This window comes from Pan paniscus, chromosome 15, assembly GCF_029289425.2.
Source record: "Pan paniscus chromosome 15, NHGRI_mPanPan1-v2.0_pri, whole genome shotgun sequence".
Lineage (NCBI taxonomy): Eukaryota > Metazoa > Chordata > Mammalia > Primates > Hominidae > Pan > Pan paniscus.
The window spans coordinates 94,402,564-94,428,469 of NC_073264.2; the positions used below are offsets into that span (position 1 = coordinate 94,402,564).

At 40.1% G+C, this 25,906-nt stretch overlaps 1 protein-coding gene across 2 annotated transcripts in view; it reads right to left on the reverse strand.

The window, feature by feature from the left end:
* The window catches only part of BTBD7 (BTB domain containing 7), a 95,607-nt gene that overhangs the window by 7,321 nt on the left and 62,380 nt on the right, over positions 1–25,906 (reverse strand). For both annotated transcript variants that reach the window (XM_008958222.5, XM_055097976.1), the window contains 7 exons: positions 18,912–19,120; positions 16,718–16,793; positions 12,300–12,460; positions 8,749–8,892; positions 6,570–6,759; positions 3,590–3,768; positions 958–1,419 (listed from right to left, as the gene is read on the reverse strand). In XM_008958222.5, the coding sequence (XP_008956470.3) occupies positions 958–1,419; positions 3,590–3,768; positions 6,570–6,759; positions 8,749–8,892; positions 12,300–12,460; positions 16,718–16,793; positions 18,912–19,120 (1,421 nt within the window). The remainder of the gene's footprint in view (positions 1–957; positions 1,420–3,589; positions 3,769–6,569; positions 6,760–8,748; positions 8,893–12,299; positions 12,461–16,717; positions 16,794–18,911; positions 19,121–25,906) is intronic.

Below are 25,906 nucleotides of genomic sequence, written 5' to 3' on the forward strand. Positions count from 1 at the left end.
TTTTTTTTGAGACAGTCTCCCTCTGTCATCCAGGCTGCAGGGCAGTGGTTTGATCACAGCTCACTGCAGCCTCAACAACCTCACAGGCTCAAGTGATTGTCCCACCTTAGCCCCATGAGTAGCTGGGACTACAGGCATGTGCTACCACACTTAGCTAATTTATTTGTTTATTTGGTAGAGTCAGGGTCTCACTATGTTTCCTAGGCTGGGTCTGAATTTCTGGGCTCAAGTGATCCTCCCACTTCAGCCTCCTAAAGTGTTGGGATTACAGGTGTGAGTCATGGCACCTGGCCAAAAAAGAAAAAAAACACTTTTTAAAGTATATTATATAAAATCTCTAATACAGTGCAAAATCAAGCAAAGAATCCTCTATCAATTTACTACCTACTAGCCCTGGCTACTATGATTCTAAGTGAAGTGGGGGCTCTGCTGATGAGCTTCAGAGGCAGAGGCATGCCTGAGGCCCTGAGGCCTCATTTTCTGCTCATCTTTTGAATGGGGAGTTTTTTCCACATTATTCCTGACAGTATACTGTACTTAGCTATAAGTAGCTCTTGCTTCTTGTCCGATTAAAGCATGTGGTAGAATAGTGGATTTTACAGAATAGTAGAAGTTAGGGACAAATTGTAGACCTGTGCTTCAACAGAACATGAAACTGGTATACTCCTTTATGTTGCTCAGTAACCCCATTCCTTCCTAATCCTGCCAAATGAACATAAAGATAAGAAGATACTCAACTCCTCCATATACACCTCTTGGTCTCTCTCCTCCTGTCTTTTCTCATTCAAGTACACTAGCGTTTTTCCCTCTTTTCCATACCCCTCAAGTCTATGCCTTCCACTTGTCAGCAATACTTCTGGGCACTGCTGAGTCCCAGTGGGGCTCTTGGGGCCAAGAAAATTGCTTCTAATACTCCATAAACCGAATTTGAAGCAAGTTACTGAAGTGTTGACTTACCACTTGCTTCTCAGATGCTGCTGCTGCTGCTGCTGTTGCTGTTGAGGTGGTGGTGGCGGCAGCAGCAGCCACCGTCTGTCTGCCCAGTCCTGCAGTGCTGGTACAATCAGGCGGTGCAGCTTTCACACTCGGCAAGTAGACTGGGGGAGGGCCAGCTTTAGGAGCTGTTCTGGAGTGGAACAGCGAATGATTACAGGGATAAGAAAATGAACGTGAAGGGTGCTGACTGGGAGGTCTTTGCTTCCAGCCTGCTTTGAGTTGGTTATGGATTGGGGTAGCTGGGGGGTGGTAGGGAGGTGGTGGAGGGGGCAAGGGTGGATGGAAGGCCACAAAAGAGTCCAGATCTGTAAACATGGTTTCTGCAGGAGGTGTACTGTTTACGCGACATCTCCCAGGCTGTCTCATTGTCAAGAGTGGACTTTCATCCCCAAAACGTTCATCAGGAAAGAATTTGTGAGGATTCTAAGAAAGATTAAAAAAAAAAAAAAGGATATTTATTAGCAGATTTCATTAAGTGGAAATTTATAGGCTGAGAGAATTAAGTGAGGTACTTAAGAAAACCACAGTCAGCAAGAATAAAAAGCATAATATATTTTTCTAGGCCAGAAGCCCAAGAAAAAAATCACCTTATAGTACAAAGGCACAGAGTGCAGCCTAGGACACAGCCATGAAAGAAAGCTGCTTGATCGAATGCTCCTCAAGCAGGTCACTCATCTCAGATTATGTGATAATGCAAAAACTGGTAATAAAACCAAACTCTAATATGTCTTTGCTAAGAGATTAACATTAAATGCCAAAGGGAGAAAGGAATACAACTGAGGATGTTCTAGAAACTTTCTGACAAAACATCTATGCCTGCTCTGTCTGAAATAAAAACTACAAAATACTATTCGTTATCCATTATACATGACTAAGTCTGATCAATATTTTGGTAAACGTTATAAAAGAATGTCATGCAATTTAAGGTACCAAATTCAGACACAATTTAGAATGGCAAAGGGAAAAGAAATGAGTAGAAAACCAGACTATATATTTTAAGGAGAAAAACTGTAGCAAAAAATGAAAATCAACAATCTAAAACAAGAACCTAAAAATGTTCAGTAGAAAATTAGGACAGCAGGGGGAAAAAGAAGAAAAAGAACCTAAAAGTGGTTTGCTGACTTGCTGAAGAACCCTATGCCAGGTTTATTCATTCATTCATTCATTCTTTTTTTGAGACAGGGTCTCATTCTGTCACCCAGGCTGGAGTGCAGTGGTGCAATCATGGCTCACTGCAGCCCTGACCTTCTGGGCTCAAGTGATCTTCCCACCTAATCCTCCCGAGGAACTGGGACTACTGGTGCATACCACTATGCCTGGGTAATTTATTATATTTTTTGTAGAGATAGGGTTTTGCCATATTGCCCAGGCTAGTCTTAAACTCTTGAGCTTAAGTGATTCACCTGCCTAGGCCTCCCAAAGTGCTGGGATTACAGCCATTGTGTCCAGCCTATCCTTTTTTGTTTGTTTGTTTGTTTTTGAGACGGAGTCTTGCTCTGTCACCCAGGCTGGAGTGCAGTGGTGCAATCTTGGCTCACAGCAAACTCCGCCTCCCAGGTTCAAGGGATTCTCTTGCCTCGGCCTCCCAAGGCTGGGACTACAGGCCCATGCCACCACACCTGGCTGATGTTTGCATTTTTAGTAGAGACAGGGTTTCACCATGTTGGCCAGGTTGGTCTCGAACTCCTGACCTCAAGTGATCCGCCCACCTTGGCATCCCAAAGAGTTGGGATTACAGGCGTGAGCCACTGCGCCCGGCCACATCCTATCCTTTTAAAGGGTACGGATTAAAGGGGTTTGGAGTTTGTAGCAAGAAAATGAATCACCTAACCAGATGAAATTAAATTTTATTTAAGGCTCTGATTTAGTGGCTGTGATCAGACTAGTTTACAAATTCTATCTTAATTGCAAAACCAGTGCTATTGCTTTTGTATCTAATAATTACTAGAAATGAGTTTTTTTTTTTTCCTGGTAGGTTAAAAAAGAAAGCACTTACTGTTCTGTTTGATTCTCATGCTTGGGTTTGAACCCTCATGAAAGAAATTTCTTATAAGATGGAAAACAGAAACGAAAGTGGGCATGTGAAAGGTGTGTAAGTGTGGAAGTAGACCAAACCTCAAACCTAGTGACCAAATAAGGAAGAGAGAGCAGTGGCAGTTCAGACTTTTCTACTTCCATGCCATCTCTGGGCATGCACACTGTGGAATTTTTTAGCAGTCCCCACTTGTATGCTTGCTACATACCAGAAATATAGCTGCTGTACAATAGCACTCTGGATCTTCATAATAATTTATATTACAGGTAAAAGAGCTGTTGATGCCCAGGGTGGTTAAGTAACTCATTCCAAGTTAACCAACTAGTAAGCAGCAGAGCCGGGATTTAAACCCAGTTCTCATCCTAGGCCTCTGCTCAGTCCACTCCATGACGCTGCCTCTCACCAGGAGCGACTTGCAGGTTATCAAAGACACCAAAGGCAGTGAAGAAGCACATACGAAGAAAAGGAAATAAGCCAAGGACTCGTCAGGATGTCCACAATACTGCCTGTCTGGTGACTGAGGCTCCCTATTTTGAACAGTTTAATGTCATTTCCTACCTGCAACAGCTCTGCAGCAGCATCTGCAAGACCAAACTCTCTTAGCACTCGAATCTGAATTTCATAGCTGACAGTGGCGCCTTCCCCGCAGTTCAGGGCATAGGCCCTCTGCACCTGCTCCGTGTGCCGCAGTTCCTGCAGTCGTCTGACCATGTCTTTCATAATGAGGAGACGAGGAACTGGAAGGAGAAAAACAGTGGGCAAGCAAAATTCCTGAGCTACACAAAAGATGACCCCGTGAGCCCAAGGGAAAAAAGCATGTATTTCATACCAGAATCTTATAAGTTTTTAAGATAGTATCTTAATTTCCTGGGAACATATTCATTTATATATCTCTAATTATTTTTCAAGGTTTTAAAATTTCACTATGCCCAAAAGGCTCTTGATCATACTGAACAGCCCGAGTTGTATTATTTAGTTTACAGTTCAAATACAATTTTACTTGCATGTATTCTTGTCTGAATCTCAGGATATTTCAGAAGTCTTTAAATATATTCATTCTATTATTCAAATAATTTTTTGAGTCCTGACTATGCACCAGGGATTGGACTTGGATATTAGGGTGCACAGAATGAAACACACGATTCCTCTTCTCAAAAGTTTCTGGCTTAGTGATATGAACTAAACCAGCAGTAAACAAATACAATATAGGGTCATAAATGTTCCTGGAGAGAAATATGCAAAGGACACTGAGCGACTGGAAGGGGCACCCAGCCAGACTGGGGACAGACAAGAAAGGCTTCAAGGTGTACACAGAGCAGATTCTTGAAGAATGAAAGGAAACCAGATGGGCAAAAAAAAAAAAAAAAAAAAACTGTCTCAGCAGGACTGGGTATGTGTAAAACATGCTGAGACTGCCTGGCAGAAGTGGTTGGCATGGCCAGCAGAACTTAGGGTTCAGAGCTGTAAGCAGGAAGAGTGTGAAGAGAGGAGGCAGAAAGATGGCTACTGGCAGATCATGGATAAAGAATTTAAATTGTACCCTGTGCACAACAGGCAGTCACTTTTGCAGGAGGATGACAGGATTAGAGCTGTGAACAAGTGCACTCTGATGTTAACGTAAAATGGGCAGGCATGCTGTGACTGGTAGGCTAAATCAAGCTTGCTGTCTGCCTTTGTAAATAAAGTTTTATTGGAATGTAACTGTACCCATTCATTTAGGTACTGTCTACGGCTGTTGTATGGGAGTTAAGTAGATAGAAGCAACAGAGACTGTATGGCCTACAGAGCCTAAAGTATTTACTATCCGGCCCTTTCTAGAAAAAGTATGCCGGCCGACAAGCTGGTGTAAAAGACAGAATTTTGAGTAAGATGAGAGGCGGGAACACGGGTTAGAAACCTGAAGTAGGGCTGTAGCTGTAGGGCTGGAGAGGGGATGGAGTCTATAAATATTTATGAAAGAAACTGACTAGAGCAGTGATTATTATTTTTTAGGGATAAAAGGAACTGGCATTTACTGAGTGCTTACTTTGTGCCAGGCAAACCCCTGTGCATATTACTCATGGTGCTTCATTAAATCCTCATAATTCTTGAAAGGAGGTATATGCCCCAATTCATGGATGAGGAAATTAATGTTCAGGAAAGAAAATATTAATACCATGTCCAAAGTCATACAAAATAACAGAGCCAAGATATGAGCCCCCTAATCCTCTGCAACAAGCTATCTATCCTTTCATGAATGTGGTGTGCAAGGAAGTGAGAAGAACCCAGGATGATACCAGAACAGGACCATACCTCATTAGCTAAACAATAGAGAGACAAGCCTTATTTTTCTCAGCATACTTATTTGAGAATGTCTAGACCTCTGAGATTGAGTTCTAAGATTAAATTATGCTGATTTTGAACTGCAATAACTCAAGCCTAAAAAGCCAGGCTAATTAGCAAAGCTTCAAAATCTGCATAAATCAGCTAAAGAAATATTTCTTTTCATGCTGTTAACTAATGTATATTTCAAGTAAATATGCAGTGGCCAAATTTGATAAGGTAACAAGTGAAGAAAGTCATTAGCTCCAGAATAAAATATATGTATTCAATTAAAAGTTCTGTCACTATGTCTTTTATTCATCTTTAATTACAATAGACATTTATAAGCAGAAATAAATAGTGCTATTTCCATTGCTATAGTGTGCTGGTTTTTATTTTGAATCTTGCAATGGCAATTAGCAAGAGCTACAAGTTTCTGACCACCAGATCATTGTTGCTTTTCTTAGACTACTTTGGTTAAAGCCAACATTTACTGATGCTCAGAAATTTTTGGACATGACAGTTATATCCTGATCGATAGCCAATTCCCCTAAAGTCGTAAGACATAAACCTGTGCTACAGTAAACTTCACAGAGCAGAGCCTGGGAAATTGGATCTCTAGGAAACCCACAGTGATCACATTTTGGAAGGCCACAGAGTCAAAGGTATAATAGACTAGGAAGGCCATAGACTTTAAGGTATGATAGTGCATTTGACCCTCCCAAAGGGTCTTGTAACCTGAGAAATACCCTACAGTGATAAAAAAAATCTGAATTCCTCTAAACCAGTGGTTCTCAAAATGGGTGACTTTGTCCCACAGGGCACAACTGGCAAGGTCTAGAAACATAAAAATGTTTCCAAAAGGTTTTCAGAGAGGTGTGCATGCATGCACATATGTGCTCCTAGCATTTATTGAGTAGAGGCCAGGAATGCAGCTGACCACCCTACAAAGCACAGGACAGCTCTCCATTAACAGAATAATCCAGCCCCAAATGTCAGTAAGACCAAGGCTGAGAAGCTCAAGGGTAAACTGATAAACTGTATACACTTAGTAATACAAAATAAAATATAAAGCAAAAGTTTTGCCTTAAAAGTGTTTATTCTTTAAGGAGAACAAGGCATAAAAATTATTGAAATGTGGAGAGAATTAGCATATACAGAGAGGCTCAAACATCAGCAATTTCAAAAAAACAATAAATTATTCATTTAAATATAAACACCCAACATACTGCCTTACCTGGAATTTCATTGGCTACAACTGAAGGAGGGCTTGACTGGTTGCTGCTGATCTGCTGGTGGCTGATCACGTGACAACACTGTGGCACGGCATTATTGACCATGTAGAGCGTGTCTGGCACATTGGACATTCTAACCATTCGCAAGCGCACAAGATCCGTTTGTTCCACCATCATCTCATCTAGCACTGACTGAAATAATCATTCAGTATTAACAAAACCAGTCAACCTTCCTCTGTTAAATCACATTTGAAGGAAGATTATTACTTTCATCAAATAAAAAGGGAATTAATTTCTATTTTATAAATGTTAATACTAGAGGTGAAAGAAAGTTCCCCTACATCTTTAACTTTTAAAGACTCTTTTAGGACCATCTCTGAAAAGACACAACCATCTTTTGAAAAGTCTGCTTTTAATTAGAAGTATTTGAAATGTGAAGGAAGGATATAAAATTAATCAGAAATAAATTACACACAATATTATAATAAAACAATGTATACATGTGCTAAATAACAAATCCAACAAAGTGCTCAAAATACAAAATATTGAAGATTGATAATCAGGGCTGGGCATTGTGACTCATGCCTGTAATCCCAGCACTTTGGGAGGCTGAGGTGGGTAGATCACCTGAGGTCAGGAGTTCAAGACCAGTCTGGCCAACAAGGTGAAACCCCATCTCTACTAAACATGCACAAATTAGCCAGATGTGGTGGCGGGTGCCTATCATCCCAGCTACTCAGGAGGCTGAGGCACGAGAACTGCTTGAACTCGGGAGGAGAAGGTTGTAGTAAGCTGAGATCTCACCGTGGCACTGCAGCCTGGATGACAAGAGTGAAAATCCGTCTTAAAAAAAAAAAAAAAGATTGATAATCAATTCAAGAGACCTAGAAATAAACCAAATTTTCTTTTTTGAAGAAAAAAGAAAAATGTTGCCTGGGCTGGAGTGCAGTGGTGCCATCATGGCTCATTGCAGTCTTGACCTCCCAGGCTCAAGCAACCCTCCTACTTAAAGCTTCCTGTGTAGCTGGGACTCCAAGAGCACACCACCAGGCCTGGCTAGTTTTTTTTTTTTTTTAATTTATTTTTATTTTTTGTAGAGACAGGGTCTCACTAGGTTGCCCAGGCTGCTCTTGAACTCCTGGACTCAAGTGATCTTCCTGCTTCAGCCTCCCAAAGTGCTGAGATTACAGGCATAAGCCACCATGCCTGGTTTAAAAATGAGAAACATTTTGAGGCAACTTGATTGTATACTCATTGAGTATACACACTGTTTGGTCTGTTAAATTTACTTCAGAAAGCTTAATAATGATTTCCTGCTTTCAAAGACGTCAGTTCCTCAAAAGTCCAAAGTTTTTTTTGTTTTGTTTTTTTTTGAAGACTAGTTCTTACTCTGTCGCCCAGGTTGGAGTGCAGTGGCACAATCACGGCTCACTGTGCAGCCTTTGCCTCCCAGGCTCAGGTGATTCTCCTAAATCAGTCTCCTGAGTAGCAGAAATCAGGGTGCACGCCACCACAACTGGCTAAATTTTTCCTTTTAGTTTTTGGTAGAGTTGGGGTTTTACCATGTTGCCCAGGATGGACCCCGGAAAGTTCTTATGGCTGAACATCTAATAAAAATTAGATGTTTCATTTTCACATTACCGTATTTTCTGGGACAGTTCTTTATGTTAAAATATACATAATGCCAACTAGTTACTTAACAGGCCTGAAATTTTTTCTTAGTTTGTGCATTTATTCTAAAACTAAACATAATTCCGAACAGTCAGCTATTGCAGAAATATGTTACAAGAGGTCGTGGCATTCCTTTAATTTACAAAGGAAGTAAAAAAGTGGGCAATCTTCTTTCAGAACATTTCCCTCATGCTCAAGATCACAAAATAGTGACAACCATTTTCATTAAGTGGTAACAATTTGCAAGGCAGTTAACAATTTGCAAGGCAACTAAAATGAGAAAAATATAAAATGCATTTTAACATAACCTAAGTTTTAAAAACATGCTTAATTAAAATTAAACGTTTTAGAAAACTATTCTGTTGAGTAGTCAAACTAGAACTTACTTTCATTTTCCCTATTGTTGAAAATATAGGCTATTTCCAAATATTTAAGTAATACTACAATGAACCACTTTGTGCATATGGTTTGTAATAAAGTAGTCTACTATCTTCAAATGGTTTTCATTACCTTTGCTTCTTCCACATAGGGAGAGAAGAGTCGAGGACGAACATAGATGCCAGCATTTTTTTGCCGTAACCAGGCATTTGACTTCCCACCTTCTGTTGTAGGAAGCATATCTGATGGAGGAGTACTAATCAAGCCTCTTTTCATCTAAAAAAAAATTTTTTTTTAGATAGAAATCTGTGTAGTACTACAATACTACTAAGATAAATAAAAATATTTATAACTATAAATAAAAATATGCAAACTTTATCATTTAAATAAAAATTTAGAAATGTATATGAAATTTAGAAATACCTCAAATTTTTTTTTTTTTGAGACGGAGTCTCACTCTGTCGCCCCGGCTGGAGTGCAGTGGCGTGATCTTGGCTCACTGCAACCTCCGTCTCCTGGATTCAAGCGATTCTCCTGCCTCAGCCTCCCGAGTAGCTGGGATTACAGGCACTCACCACCACGCCTGGCTAATTTTTTGTACTTTTAGTAGAGACGGGGTTTCACCATGTTGGTCAGGCTGGTCTGGAACTCCTGACCTCGTGATCTGCCCACCTCGGCCTCCCAAAGTGCTGGGATTACAGGCGTGAGCCACCATGCCCGGTGAAATACCTCAAATTTTTAATAATATTTAAAAGATTTTCAATAAAAAGATACCATAATTTCCCATTTTTCTCTAAATAGAGGAATATTTTTAAAAACAAGAGACACATTAATTAAAATGTAGTTAAGTTGGACTAAAGATCAGAACTCTTAATGAAAACCAATTTTTTTTTCTTTACTCATCTAGGAACAAATTCAGTCCCCACCCAACTCCTCAAGACAAAACGAGAACATTGACATGGGCCTATATCTACAGTATAAGGATACAGGAAGGCTAGCACAGTGCCTAGTAACACAGGCTCTGGGGCAAGGCAGATGCAGCTCAAACTTCAACTCCTGCATTTAACAGCCATGTGACCATGGACATCTCCTTTACCTGGGCTTCACTTTAAGGGCTCCTGTACAGCCCTGGAGGCAAGGCAGTGCACAGCTAACTGAATGAGGTATCCCCGTTGTTTCCTGACTGATGCCAGGAGAATCTGTATCAGGTATCTTTAGTTCCTAAGGTGGTGTGAGGATTAAATGAGGGCAATGCAGATGAAAGCACCTAGTACAGTGCTTAGCACATACTAAGAGAGCATGAAAGTTAAGAGCCATTATTAGCAAACCTTTGTTGGGGACTTATGATGTGTTAGGCACGGAGTTAAGAGCAGAGGTATGTATTTCCTAACCAAAGTTCTAAAATACTTTTCTAAACTACATACAGGGTTCAATTTGATTTGAGTCCCAGGTTTTAAACAAAACCAAAAGTTGTTTCTCCAATATTACTCTCGTTAAATATAATCAACAGCTGCATTAGTTAAAATTACTTTTAACTAGTAAAATACAGCATTATCTAGTATTTAGAAAATAGAGAAAAAAGTCAATACTCATTACAACAGTAATGTTGATATATTTCCTTCCAGTCTTCTCTTTTTCTTTCTTTTCTTTTTTGAGACAGGGTCTCACTCTGTTGCCCAGGCTGGAGGGCAATGGCGAGATCTTGGCTCACTGCAACCTCTGCCTCCTGGGTTCAAGCAATTCTCCCATCGCAGCTTCTCAGGTAGCTGGGACTACAGGTGCATGCCACCATGCCTGGCTAATTTTTGTATTTTTTGGTAGAGACAGTGTTTCACCATGTTGGCCAGGCTGGTCTTGAACTCCTCAACTCAAGTGATCTGCCTGTCTTGGCCTCTGAAAGTGCTGGGATTACAGCGCCTGGCAGAGTCTTTACCAAATGAAGTTTTACATAGTTGAATTTGAGAATACATAAAAATACATACTTTGCATAATCTTTTTTTTTCTTCTTTTTTTTTGATACAGAGTCTTGCTCTGTCACCCAGGCTGGAGTGCAGTGACACATTCTTGGCTTGCCTCTGGGTTCAAGCAATTCTTGTGCCTCAGCCTCTCGAGCAGCTGGGATTAACGGCATGCACCACCATGCCTGGCTAATTTTTGTATTTTTAGTAGAGACAGGGTTTTGCCATGTCGGCCAGGCTGGTCTTGAACTCCTGACCTCAGGTGATCCACCTGCCTTGGCCTCCCAAAGTGCTGGGATTATAGGTGTGAGCCACCGCGCCCGGCCACTATACAGTCTTTATAACAACTGTTCAGGGGAGCAAAATATTCTGTTGTGTAGTGGTACTATAACTACTACCTTAACAGGTGAAAAAATGGTAACTGTTTCATTTTGCTTTCTCTGGTGTGTGTGTAATTAGTGAGGGTGAATTTTTTTTTCTAATCAGAATCCACACATATTTCTTTTTTTAAGTTTTGTTTTTATTTATTTTTATTACTGCTCCTTGTGGAGCAGGGCTACCCCATAGGCAGTATGCCCAGAGTAGCCCATAAATACTTCTTGAAAACAATATTGTTTTCTTCTAGTTCTTCCATGTTTCCATTTAGTATTTAATTCTTCAGTCTAACAAGGATTAATTTTGTGTGCCAGTGAAACGATGGTTTAACTTTCAATAAATTTCTTCTTCTGCTAATCAGTTAATCTAGCACCACATTGACTTGTGATAGTTCGTTTATTATTATGTTTTCTGTTTTTTTTCCAGAAGACTTTTATGTTTTATAATGTTCCTGTGCAGTTAGAAAAAACATATTATGATGTTTATAAGCATTACATTAAGTTTATAAGTCAATGTGTGAAGAACTAATATTTATAATATTTATTTTTCCCATCCATGAATTCCAGCAATTCTATTAATTTTTTTTTTTTTTGAGATGGAGTCTCGCTCTGTCACCCAGGCTGGAGTGCAATGGCTCAATCTCGGCTCACTGCAACCTCCACCTCCCCAGTTCAAGCAATTCCCCTGCCTCAGCCTCCCGAGTAGCTGGGATTATAGGCATGCACCACCACGCCTGGCTAATTTTTGTATGTTTAGTAGAGATGGGGTTCTACCATGTTGGCCAGGCTGGTCTCAAACTCCTGACCTCAGGTGATCCACCTGCCTTGGCGTCCCAAAGTGCTGGGATTACAGGAGTGAGCCACCGTGCCCAGCCAATTATATTAATTTTTTAAAAATTCACTGTTTAAAAAATTATGAAAGTAACAAGATGAGCTCTATTAATTTTCAGGTCCATCAATTCTTTTTCTATTCAACCAATCCCTCCACTCCACTACTCTCTGATTCACTGCTGTTCTTGAAGACTCTTCAAAGGTAATTTCTACCTTTCCCTTTTTGAATAAGGGTCTACTTGATCTACACTTAAATGACAGAATTAACTCTGCTAGAAATAATGCTCTTGCATGAGTAAGACCTATTTACCCACTCAACTCTCATTCACTGAACATTTTAACTGTATTATGTGGCAGACACAGGAGATACAACATCATACACAATAGACATCTGTCTCTGTCCTCACAGAATTACAGCTTCACAATACTCTATTAGTAGCAGAAATTATTTACAATGAATAAAAACATACACCTGGCATTTTTCTTTTCATGAAAGGAATACATGGAGAAAAACACTTACTGCATCACTTAAGACTTCACTGTTTATAGGTAAGATGTGTTCAATTCGCACAAAAGGTAAGAGAGAAGAAAGGATCTCTCTGAGCTCTTCCATGTCCAGGTCCCGTCTTTTTACACCTCTTTTGTTCACACTATGGGCAGTGCCACTCAGTAAGTTTGGCTCTATGAGACAGAAAATGAAAAGTTTCCAACCAAATCCAAATGTTCTGAGACAGGTTTCCTTTGTTCTCTAGTACATACACTAACAGTACCACTCTATAGACTTATGTGCCTCTGCTTTAAAAAGGGTTATAAATCAATTATTTTCTTTCATGTTTGTTTAATAGGGATGTTCTTGGATAAAGAAAAAGCATGGTATCAACAGTACAATAAAATTATTTTATCACTGCTCTGCAATAAAGAATAAAGGATTCCTTTCTATAGACTAACTCAAAAGAGAAAAGATGACAATCTACTAAAATCTAGTTTTATCAAGGGCTTTTTAAAAAGCCTTCTCACTTTTGTGACCAGTTTTTAGTAGTATAAGGTCATTGCAGAGCATATGCCATTTCTGGTCACTGTAAGTTATCAGTATGCTCATTAGCCTACATATGTGTAACAGTAATTTAACAACATGTTAATCACTTGGTGTTTGAAGCAGCAAAGTCTAATGTGCTTTATTTGGTTTTAAAATTTTTATGAAAATCTCCCAAATTTCCATAATATGGGAACATTACTGCATAAAAGTAGACCCTTTGATCTTTGACATGTAATATATGTCCATCATCCAGGGCAGAGAATGATTTCTTCATTGGGCATTAGTGAACGACAATCTGAAATACATGTATGCTTATGCTATTGAGGTGGGAAGAAAAAATATGTAATTTGGAAATCTTTAATCATGGCTTTAATCTAGGGGTCTGTAATTTTTTTCTTAAAAAATTAACACAGAATAAGATCTTTATTATTCATGAAATGCTGGATTTTTTTCAAATATTCTATAGGAAAACTGATATCTTCCTTAAATCGTGTGTGTGTGTGTGTGTGTATGAGAGAGAGAGAGAGAGAGAGAGAATTGATTGTTTTTGAGAAGCTAAGTTTTTTTCTGGATTCATTCAGAATAAAATTGTTAACTGTGTAGAAAAGAGTCATTTTTTCCCCCCTTGCCTAGCTATGATTTAGCTTCATATTTATTTAAGGCATTCTGCTTTTCAAAATTTTTTTTTTCTTAAAGTAGTGACATCCTGTTTTCATATAAAATCTTACATGAAACCCCCAAATATGTGACAGGTAAGGGCAGAATCCTCCTGTATAAAACTGACTGAAACAAAGCTATGGCCTGGTTCACTTAGCTTCCTTCTTATCCTTGCAGAAGAACCTTCCACTAACCCAGTGTGGAAACTACCTTTTATTTATTTTTTTATTATTATTTTTTAAGATGGAGTCTTGCTGTGTTGCCCAGGCTAGAGTGCAGTGGCATGATCTTGGCTCACTGCAACCTCCACCTCCTGGGTTCAAGCGATTCTCCTGCCTCAGCCTCCCGAGTAGCTGGGATTATAGGCACCCACCACCACACGCAGCTAATTTTTCTGTTTTTAGTAGAGATGAGGTTTCACCGTGTTGGCCAGGCTGGTCTCAAACTCCTGACCTCAGGTGATCCACTCACCTTGGCCTTCCAAAGTGCTGGGATTACAGGCGTGAGCCACCGTGCCTGGCCTAGCAACTATTTTTCTAAGGAAAATTTTAACCCTTAAGGATGCCTGTTATCTGCCCCAAATAAATGACATTTCATCATTACCAACTTTATATCACTGAACAAGCTTATGGTCTATAACATTTACACAGAGTTATATACAATCGGTTCTTATCTGAAGTAGTTATAAAGTCAACACAAACAATGAATCAGCGAATACTGAACTGTTGCTCATAGGGAAAACACAGGGTTAGGTTCCTGTGAACCTCTGGGCACAACATTTTTGTCAAATGATTAAGACAGAACCTTGTTTTATGTGTTTCTGTTTAAAGACACTTTATTTAATATATGTGGCTGATTTATTAACACTAACCTCACAACCAACAGCACTGTAATTCACGCCTGAATGAAGCTTACCTAACTCACGTATTATCTCTGTATGGCACACCACAGCCTTCCTGTTCTCAGGAACACTAGACAGCACTTCAGTACTACACCCGGGGGCCATCTTGAACAGTGAGATCACGAAAACATAAAAATGTAAAAAATGTGGCACTTGGTAAGGAGATCTGAAACAAGAAGGCAGAGTGCCTCTGTCTTGTTAGAACTCAGCTGGGAATGTGCTTGTTGGGAGACCAAGCTTTTCGCTACTCCGTGAATGAACATTAAAGTATCACCAGTATTGATTTTGGGGTTACAAATAAATTTCAGTGACTAGGTAAGTTGACAAATATAAAAGCTACAAATGAGAACTAACTGTATGCTGGCATTTAAAAAACTTTCTAAATCAACTGTAATGGTTTTCATATTTTAAAAAATTCATAACTTGCCGGGCATGGTGGATCATCTGAGGTCAGGAGTTCGAGAACAGCCTGGCTAACATGGCGAAACCCTGTGTCTACTAAAAATACAAAAATTAGCCACGCGTGGTGGCACGTGCCTGTAATCCCAGCTACTCGGGAAGCTGAGGCAGGAGAATAGCTTGAACCCAGGGGGCAGAGGTTGCAGAGAGCTGAGATCGCGCCACTGTACTCCAGCCTGGGAGACAGAGCAAGACTCCATCTCAAATAAAAAAATAAATCAAAAACAAAAATCATAACTTTGTTGCTCTCTGAAATAAAATTTTAAAAATAAAAATAAACACATTCAAATCTGAGAATTGCTAAAGGTTTTTGCCAGCCACAGAAAAAAAATTGGAGAAATAAAATAGAAGGACTGCTTTTGTTCCCTAGAGCTTGGATAGTAGCATATTAAAGAAACACTATAAAAAGGCTTAAAGGCAGGTTTAGCACAACATTTTTTATATTTAAAAATGTGACAAAACAACTCTATAAAGGTACTAAAATCCACTGACTTGAACACTTCAAACCGGTGAACTTTAAGATACATAAATTATATCTAAATAAAGCTATCGAAAGGTGACAGAAAAAGGAAATCGGTATTTAATTTTTCAATTAAAAATTTTAAATTTAGATTCAGTACATAAAGGAACACAACGATGTTTGAGGGAAGGAGGACAGGTGGGTGGGCTAACCCTACACACAAACAAAAGACTGCTGTAGAATCACAAATTTCCAAAGTTGAAAGCCCAGCCTCCAACATATGATGCTTCCTTCTCTTCTGCAGTGACCCCACTGGGAGGTCATTCAGAAGTATTATTTATTTCTCTTTTACCTTCCACAACATTTTTTTTTTTTTTTTGAGACGAAGTTTTGCTCTTGTTGCCCCAGGCTGGAATGCAATGGCCCCATCTCGGCTCACCACAACCTCTGCCTCCCAGGTTCAAGTGATTCTCCTGCCTCAGCTTCCCAGGTGGCAGGGATTACAGGCGCATGCCACCATGCCCAGCTTATTTTTTATTTTTAGTAGAGACAGGGTTTCTCCATGTTGGTCAGGCTGGTCTCGAACTTCCAACCTCAGGTGATCTGCCCGCCTCGGCCTCCCAAAGTGCTGGGATTACAGGCGTGAGCCACTGCACCCAGCCTACTTTCTACAACATTTAAAAATAAACAATGAATGCTTTTTTATTTGTACTCTTTTTTTTTTTTGAGTCTTGCTCTTTCACCCATGTGGAGTGCAATAGTGCAATCTCAGCTCACTGCAACCTCTGCCTCCCAGGTTCAAGTGATTCTCATGCCTCAGTCTCCCGAGTAGCTGGGAGTACAGGCGCGTGCCACGACTTCCCACTAATTTTTGTATTTTTAGTAGAGGCGGGATTCTGCCATGTTGGCCAGGCTGGTCTCAAACTCCTGACCTCAGGTCAGCCTGTACTCGTATTTTTAAACTGAGGTTAAAATTCACATAACACAAAATTTATTTAAAACATTTTAAAGCGTACCATTCAGTGGCTCTTACTATACTTGTATTGTTGTGCAACCATCAACACTAATTCCAAATTTTCATCAACATTATGCTTTTGTAATACTTTAGTCATTATATGAAATTATATGAAATTTTTCATTCTAGTACTTCCATGAATCAATCATGTTTTATTAAGCACCTAAGAACATAATAATAAAAAGTATCCTTTTAAAGCTGCAAAATAAGACTTTCTGATATATTTATTTTAATAAACTATACCCTGTCCACTAAAGGATTTTGCTGGTGGTAAAAACTTCCATTTTCACCAGGCAACAGTGTCAATTTTCAAGACTGATGTGCCACATGCATTTCTATGAGCTTCTGGAATATAAGAACCACCAAATTTTACACAAGGTAACTAGTGCAAGCTAATTTTCTGAGCTTACCTCTATCTGCTATTCTTTTCATCAACTGATGCTCTCCCCATTTAATCAGATATTTAAGGATATCTTGTTCACTTGCCTATAATAAAAAATGGTTTATATTTATTTTAGTGAAATTAGATAAGTGGTTAATTTCATTAAGGACTTTTCGTAGGTGGGAAATACAGCATGCAACTTACCATGTTTCACTCTTTCCATTGGCTGTTTGAAGTTTTAGTGTTAAATCTGTGGTCCATCAACAGGAAATACACAAGACTGCATTACATATATTTTATCCAGTAACCTCAATCTTGGCTCCAACTAATTTTTAAATTTCATTTCTATCTTATTTTTCTGTAATCTGCTCCCTTCCTATTTTATTTTTTCATTTTAATTTTTCCTTTTGAGATGAAGTCGTACTCTATTGCCCAGGCTGGAGTGCAGCAGTGCCATCATGGGTCTCTGCAGCCTCAACCTCCTGGGCTCAAGTGATTCTCCCCGCTTCAGCCTCCTGAGCAGCTGGGACTACAGGTTACAGGTATGTGCTACCACACCCAGCTAATTTTTTTTTTTTTTTTTTTTTTGAGAGGGAGTCTCGCGCTGTTGCCCAGGCTGGAGTGCAGTGGTGTGATCTTGACTCACTGCAAGCTCCTCCTCCCAGGTTCACGCCATTCTCCTGCCTCAGTCTCCCAAGTAGCTGGGACTACAGGCGCCCGCCACCACGCCTGGCTAATTTTTTTGTATTTTTAGTAGAGACGGGGTTTTACCTTGTTAGTCAGGATGGTCTCAATCTCCTGACCTCGTGATCCGCCTGCCTTGGCCTCCCAAAGTGGCTAATTTTTTTTTAAATTTTTTGTACAAATGGGGTCCCACCTGTTGCCAAGGCTGGTCTCGCACTTCCGGGCTCAAGCAACCCACTTCCTATTTTAAATTTATTTTATCTTACTATGTGGTTTCTATACAGCTGCCTTAAATTCTCTTTTGGAAGAAAACAGAGATAAGTAAATGAAAGTGTAAGTATAGGGTATAGGCAGAGTAACTACTCTCTCCTGGAGGGACAGGAAAAACAAGTCAGTCAACTTGTTTTGGCAGAAGAAACTACAATCTCTACAAGGTATTCTACTGGTTAGTGAAGCACAATCTGTGAAATGGCAATGCAGCCCTCATTTCTTTGTATTTTATTTAAAATCTTAGAGCAAATCTAGGCTGCTCTCTGTTTTTTTTTTTTTTTAATACTTTCTAAGAAGGAATGCAAAGCTCCTAAAGACAATAATCTAAGAGAACTAACAACTTCTAACACAAACATGAAGCGTCCAGTTTTGATTAGGACAATGAGACAAGGTTAATGAACAAAGATTCTCCATAAATCAAGCCCAAGTATGCCATCTGTACTGCAATCAAAGCAACATACAAAGGAAAAGCACAGATGCTGAGTGTATTATTTAACTCTCCACTGCATTTCTGACTAAAATGGTAGCATTTTATTATTTTTCTAGCACAAATACAAAGAAATAGGAAGTGGTTCAATGGGTTTATGTCTTTAATAGCATTAAAACAGTTGTACAGTTTTTAGCATAAAATTCATATAGCCAATGCACAAAAATTAAGCTTGAATATACTTTGCCTGTAAGTATTTTCTGTAATGTATAAAATCTATTATTAATGTAAATTTCCAAATTAAATTGACATTTAAGTCAAGAACACAAGAATTTGCTAAAAACTACTTCTGGTTAAAAATAAGTAGTTGAAAACATTACCGTACTTTGGAAGAATACATGCACTGAGTTTTGATAAAAATGTGAGCAGATCAGAAATTGAATATTATTTTTACTTTGTGCTGCTGAAGCTACTGTCTACAATCTAAGTATGTGATGCTCCACCAAAAGTAAGAAACCACTATAGAGAAACTACATTAATAGAAGTCAAGAAAATCATGTTGGGATGTGCTTCTGACCTTGCCTACTGCCCCAATCTCTTTTTGGTGCATTTGGCTGGGATCTGGGCTTGTTCAATGTTGAGTCATGGTAGCAGTGTACATGAAGAGCCAGTGAGACAGAAGGCTTTTGTTGTACAACTATGAAGAGGGCAGTCCTGGGTGGTTTGATCACAGCCTGTTTCTCTTCCCCTGCCCTACCCTAGATGGAAGAGTAATAGAGCATAGATGGGTTTCTTGGCGCACATATGAATGACAGAGTTTGAGAGGTGTTTAAATGATTACCTGTAGGTAGTCAGACTGGATAGCAGTAAGCAGATGGTCTTTGCTGAGTTCATAAAAAACATCCGAAGTCATGACCTGGGAAAATTCCTCACAGAGGAAATGTAAAGCTTGTCGGTGCACCCATTTAGAGCCATATGGATGAGAACTCCACTTGAGGATGGCAATTAAGGTATCTAATGAGATGCTCTCAGCAATGATATCCTCACAGCCTAAAAGAGAAGGCAAATACTTCTTGAGATTAATCATAAATATTACTTATTGAACATTAGTGTGCTAGGCACGATATTTAAAAGTCACAATAGCAAAAAAGAACTCAACCAAGACTTGGTGGGATGGGTAAACAATAGACTATGGCATCTATAGAAAATCTGCTGCCTTACAGAGATGGATCTACAGAAAAAGGCAGAGAATCCTCCCAAGTTCAAGATAATAAACATCTATGTGCAAATCCAATAATGTGAGTAAGACAGTATAGAGGAAGACATTGGACCAAAAGGGAAAGAAGAGTAGGCAAAAAGGCTGCAGTGGTGGAAACTGGCTAGAGGAAGGAAGTGGATGACACCTGACTGATGAGAGAATGCACACCTCAGAATAAGGTAGGTGGGCTGCCAGCTATGCAGACATCCACTCTTTGTATGAAAACATAGCACCTTGCATTGTTGACAGTTTAATCCTTCAGAAAATAGACAAAATACATCTGAGCTTAATTCTGGCAAACTTGAAAAAGTAAGCGAAGAGGACCAGGATCCTGGAGAAAGCAACTATGGCATTTCAAGAACTCAAGGAAGAAAAGAAAACCTAAGAAGACTCAACTCTCCTCCTTAGGAAAGATCATTTCAAAATATAAAGATAAAATATAAGTAAAAATCTGAGTGACAAAGATTATGGGAGTGAGAATGGCTAAAGTTGAACAGAAATTTTTCATTAAGCTTACTATAAAACAAAAAACAATCCTGATAATGTGAAAACAAACAAACAAACAAACAAACAGGTGTTTAAACACCACGACCAGGCCGGACACAGTGGCTCTTGCTTGTAATCCCAGCACTCTGGGAGTCCAAGGCGGGCAGATCACCTAAGGTCAGGAGTTAAGACCAGTCTGGCCAACATGGTGAAACCCAGTCTCTACTAAAAATACAAAAATTAGCTGGGCGTCCTGTAATCCCAGCTACTCGGGAGGCTAAGGCAGGAGAATCACTTTAACTCGAGAGGCGGAGGTTGCAGTGAGCCGAAATTATGTCTGAAATCGTGTCACTACACTCCAGCCTGGGCGACAAAGCAAGACTCTGTCTCAAATAAAATAAAATAAAATAAACACCACCAAACTATGGCTACACAGAAAGGGCGTAAATAAACTCCAGAGACTTCTAAAGTTCAAAGCTGTTTGTGAAACCATGAAAGGTGTAAAGATAAAGGGAGTGAATCCCACTTTCAAGTGATAGAAGATAATGAGTAGCAATATGGAGTCTACAAAAAGTAATCCCTCATTCCCCTTTCTGATACGCTACCAGATGAGGAGAAATATCATAGAGAACCGTATAACTTCATTTCCACAAAGCATTTAGAAAATATTTCATGATGCTGCTAAACTGTAAGCACAAGATAGGGACTGCTATCTTCAATGTATTCCTAGCACCTTCTCGCACATGTGCTAAACCTGTGCTAAATAAAAATGTGTTGAATGTACAAATGAGATCTTTGCAGATAAGATGAAGAGACAGGGGATAGGATGACAGGACAGTGGTTAACAGAACCATTCATAAACAGCACTGATTAACTTGATGCGTGGAGTGGGAAGTTGGTTTTTGCCATGTTTATCAAGAATTTGGGGCCGGGTGCGGCGGCGCACGCCTGTAATCCCAGCACTTTGGGAGGCTGAGGCAGGTGGATCACCTGAGGTCAGGAGTTCGAGACCAGCTTGGCCAACATGGTGAAATCCCATCTCTACTAAAAATACAAAAATCAGCTGGGTGTGGCGGCAAGTGCCTGTAATCCCAGCTACTCGGGAGGCTGAGGCAGGAGAATTGCTTGAACCCGGGAAGTGGAGGCTGCAGTGAGCTGAGATCCCACCACTGCACTCCAGCCTGGGCTACAGAGTGAGACTCTGTCTCGAAACAAACAAACAAACAAAAATCTTGGATAATGATGTGGAAAGTATGTTTCAAAATCTTCAGATGACCCCAAACTTGGAAACACAGTTAACACCACACTGCATAGCAGAATCATAATTGCCTAAAAAGACTGCTCAAAATGAAGCTGAAATATAACTACGAGAATTAGTTCTACATTTAAAGAAATCGACTGCACAGCAGATGATGGTTGGCTTAACTGGATCTATATAAAATATCTGGGTTTTTTTTTTTCACTGAATGAATGCAAAATGTGACATGGCTGTTATAGATCTGAGGCAATCTCAGGCTTTTCAGGTACGAGCATTGAGCCGTAATCAAAGGACTCATGTTGCTGCTTTCTGTGGAGTGCTGTGTCGTTCTGGGCCCCGTGGGTCAGTTTAGATTAGCACTGACCAAACTGCAAGAGTCTCAGGAGGGCAAGGGAATAGTAGAGAGTTCGCAACTTATCACAGGAAAAAAGCTCCAAGCAAGAGATGATTTGGGTTATGTAAGAGAAACCTGAGGAGAGACATGAGAGCTGTCTTTAAATGCCTCTTCACGAGGCAGAGGAGAAATAACTGATTTATCCGTTGTTCCTAGGAAACAGATAGATGTTAAAAGTGGGGAGATTTTGGCTCAATGATAAGAAATTTCTAACAATTAGAATTTCCATCCTCTTCTCCCATTAAAAAAAGGATCCTTCTAGAAAGTGTCAGAACAGAGGCTGGCTCGTCACATTAGGGATGGAGTATAAGGAACCCTGACACTGGAAAGGAACTAAGGTCAGAAGACATCCAAGCTGATTTCATCACAAAGACAAAACCGTTTCTATAAGATGGTAACAGAGCAAATAAAAGATGTCTTTATTCCAAGCACTAAAAGAATATCCCTATAAGGAACACAATGAGACCACCACATTTACATCCACATATAGATGACACCCAAAGGCGTGAAGATGTGCTAATGAGAAGTGGGAAATATGGGAAAGTTTTCAACAGTCGTCATTTTATGACGAGCCTTTGAGCCTTGAATACCAAGCTGAGGAGGACAGACCTCATTCAGTAGCCAGTGGAGGACCTCTGTTGGCCTGTTGTTTTAAAGTGAGTATTGGAATAGAATTGAGTGGGATGAGTTAGTCTGATAGGAAAGGCAATCTCATAGATGTGTTTGGGAGTGAAGCAGGGGAAATGAGAGAAAAGCTGGTTATTTAAAATCATGTGTCACAATCCTACTAAACCAGGATACTGGCAGAGGTGAAGAAAAAGGATGAAAGATAACATGATCACAAATATTTAAACTGCTGAGGTTTACAAAGCAGCAGGATACAGTAGGAAAAAAAATGGGCTTTAAAATCAGATTGGACTTGAAATCCCAGCGCTGCCACTCAGTAGCAAAATCACTTTAGGCAAATCACTTCACTCTTTAAGAGTCTGAAATGTTCTCATCTGCAAAGCTGAGATTGTTTCCTACCTCACAGGGTTGTTATGGGATTTAAATGAGACCATACTCTTGACACTCTACATTTGCTCAAACAGTCTGGAGTACCTAAGCCGAGTACCATGAATATCCAGCTCTTTTCACTGCCTGGTGATGTCACTTGCCCCACGGCCTTCACCTCATTATATCCCTGACTTCCCAGCTGATAGCTCCAAGCCTGAGCTGACTCCCAGTCACACCTGACTTTCACATGGATTTTCCACAGACATCTTAAATGCCAAAGTCAATTCATTTCCTCTGGGAAATCTGGGCCTCTTCAGTCACCAAAGCCAGAGATCTGAGTACTATTATTGGGTTCTTCTCCGGATGCCCATATCCAATCTATCACCAGATGCTGTTCATTCTTCTTTTCAATTCAACCCCTCCACAGAATCTCCATTGAATTTTTACCACCTCCTTTTCAGAACCTGATACTTTTCCCCTGCATTATTGAAATGGCTTTTAAAAAATTCCCACCTCCAGTCTTTCCCTTTCTAATCTGCTCTCTGTACTGTTGCCAGAATGATCTTTTAAAATGTAAATTATATATGGCCTCTTTAACGAATTATTCAATAGCTTCATGCTACAAATGATTTCAAGAAAAAGTCCAAGCTACATCTCCCTTGATGATCTGGCACCTGCCTACTCCCCAGCCCATCCCTGCGCAGACTCTACACCCCAGTCATACTGTGTCCCTTCCAATTCCCCAGAAGTCCACCAATCGCTTGCACCTCCAGGCTTTTGTGTATGTTGTTCCATTTTTCTGAAATGCCCCTAACTCTTTTTCTTAACTCCTCTGCATCTTTAAGTCTCAGCTTAGATGCTGCCTCTTTTAAGAGCCTACTTTGATACTGCTCCTCAAAGCCTTAGGTCAGGTGTTCCTCCTATCTAAAAGTTTCTCTGGTACCCTGTGTTTGTCTGTAACAGCACAAAACTCTCATACTACTATATCTTTCTTATATATATTTGTCTGACTCTTCCACCAGACTAAGTTCCTTTTCGGTAAAAGCCCCATCTTATCTGATTCTATAGTGTCTGGCACCTAGTAGATAATTAACTAAAAGCAAATAATAATAGTAGCTAACATTCTTGAAAACTTATTATGTATATGTATCAGGCTCTGTGTTAATTGCTTACTTTAGAATATTTAATTTTAGCACTTCTTCTCAAAGAAGGGTGTATTATTATTACTATTATTATCATCCCCATTTTATAGATGAGAAAACTAAGACTCAGAAAGATTAAATAAGTTACCCAAGGTTACACATCTAGGAAGAAACAAGTCCTACCTAAACATATCCTTCCTTCCCCTCCCAAAAGTTCCCCTTCCCAGCCTTTTATGCCTCTAACTTAAGACTTTTTTTTTTTTTTTTTTTGAGACAGATTTTGCTCAGCCGCCCAGGCTGGAGTGCAGCAGCGCGATCTCAGCTCACTGCAACCACCATCTCCTGGGTTCAAGGGATTCTCCCGTCTCAGCCTCCTGAGTAGCTGGGATTACAGGCACCCACCATCATGCCCGGCTAATTTTTTATATTTTAGTAGAGACGGGGTTTCACCATGTTGGCCAGGCTGGTCTTGAACTCTTGATCTCAGGTGATCCGCCCGCCTCGGCCTCCCAAAGTGCTAGGATTGCAGGTGTAAGCCACTGCACCCAGCTCTAACTTAGGACTTTTACTAATCAATGCTCATTAGAACTTATTTAGAACTACTTCTCTCATGAGCAGAAAGCACCTTATAAATACACCAAACATGGTGATATTAACTCAAAAATGTAAAAGGAAGACAGATAAAAAACTGGAATGTTGGTAAAAAGAGATTTATCTTATAATGTCAAAATTAATGTTTTAATCTGATGGTAAAGGATTTCAATTAATGATAATACAACTTTGTCAAGGTTATCAATATTGGAATGAAAATGTAAATATAGCAGCAAGGCAGAAGGGATGCTGGCAGGGAAAGGCCAACAAGTGGGTGCTGAGAGGCTTTACACGGTGCCACATCCTTGGTAATGGACAAGTCCTGTAGGTACGAAACCATCAGCACACTCAAAGATGGTCAGACTCTTGGTGACAAAGTGATCCTAACACAAACCCATGACACATGCGTAGATCAGAATGCTTACTCATGGGCAGTACAGGCAGTCAGTTCTAGTGAGCAGAATGTCATGTGTTCTCTCTCAGCACTTTGCAAACTATCGCGAGTCATGCTACAGTTTTTTCTTTCTTTTTAAATTTCCAACGTGTCCTGGACCAATACTTTAGTAAAATTCAGCAAAAACACCGCTTGAATATTGTGGCAATTGTTTAGTTTCTAAATGCTTGTTAATTTCTGTACCTATCTCACTCACTGCAGACATGCTTTGAATAGTACTGCTCTGTCTAGAGTCCCTTTCCTCTTTAGGGAACTGGGCTTGCCTTCTTCCCTCCTACCACGTGAAAAGTACGCTGTGACTAGCTTATTGGTCCCAGGAGGAGAATGGGCAGCCCTGGGAACACAGCCACCCCTGCTGACCCACAGTGGCAATGAGAGAGGCCCCAGCTGCTGCAAACTGAAGCAGAAATGCCCCACCTAACCCAGAAACTTATTAGAAATAAATGTTCGTTGTGTTATACCACTGAGGTTCTCAGATTGTTTCTTACACAGCAACGGTTGACTAATAAACCAGTTAGCTTTTTAGATCAACTCAAAAGCTTTTATTTTTATTTTTTTGAGATGGAGTTTCACTCTTGTTGCCAGACTGGAGTGCAGTGGCGTGATCTCAGCTCACTGCAACCTCAGCTATCCGGGTTCAAGCAATTCTACTGCCTCAGCCTCCTGAGTAGCTGGGATTACAGGCGCCTGCCACAACACCCGGCTAATTTTTCTATTTTTAGTAGAGACGGGATTTTGCCATGTTGGCCAGGCTAGTCTTGAACTCCTGACCTCAGGTGATCCACCCGCCTCAGCCTCCCAAAGTGCTGGGATTACAGGCGTGAGCCACTGCGCCTGGCCAAAAGCTTTTATTAACAGCCAAGCGTGGTGGTAGGCATCTGTAATCCCACACTTTAAGAGGCTGAGGCAGGTAGATTACCCGAGGTCAGGAGTTCGAGACAAGCCTGGTCAACATGGCGAAACCCAGTCTCTACTAAAAATACAAAAATTAGCTGGGTGTGGTGGCATGTGTCTGTAGAGTCCCAGCTACTCGGGAGACTGAGGCAGGATAATCACTTGAATCCAGGAGGCAGAGGTTGCAGTGAGCCGAGGTTGCGCCACTGTACTCCAGCCTGGGCAACAGAGCGAGACTCTTGTCTCAAAAAAAAAAAAAAAAGCTTTTATTAACAATTTCCTGGTAACAGAAAAATTCCACCTGTAGCCAAGGCATTTAATGGATAAAAGGCACCAATACATTGCGCTCAGGCAGACTTTCAG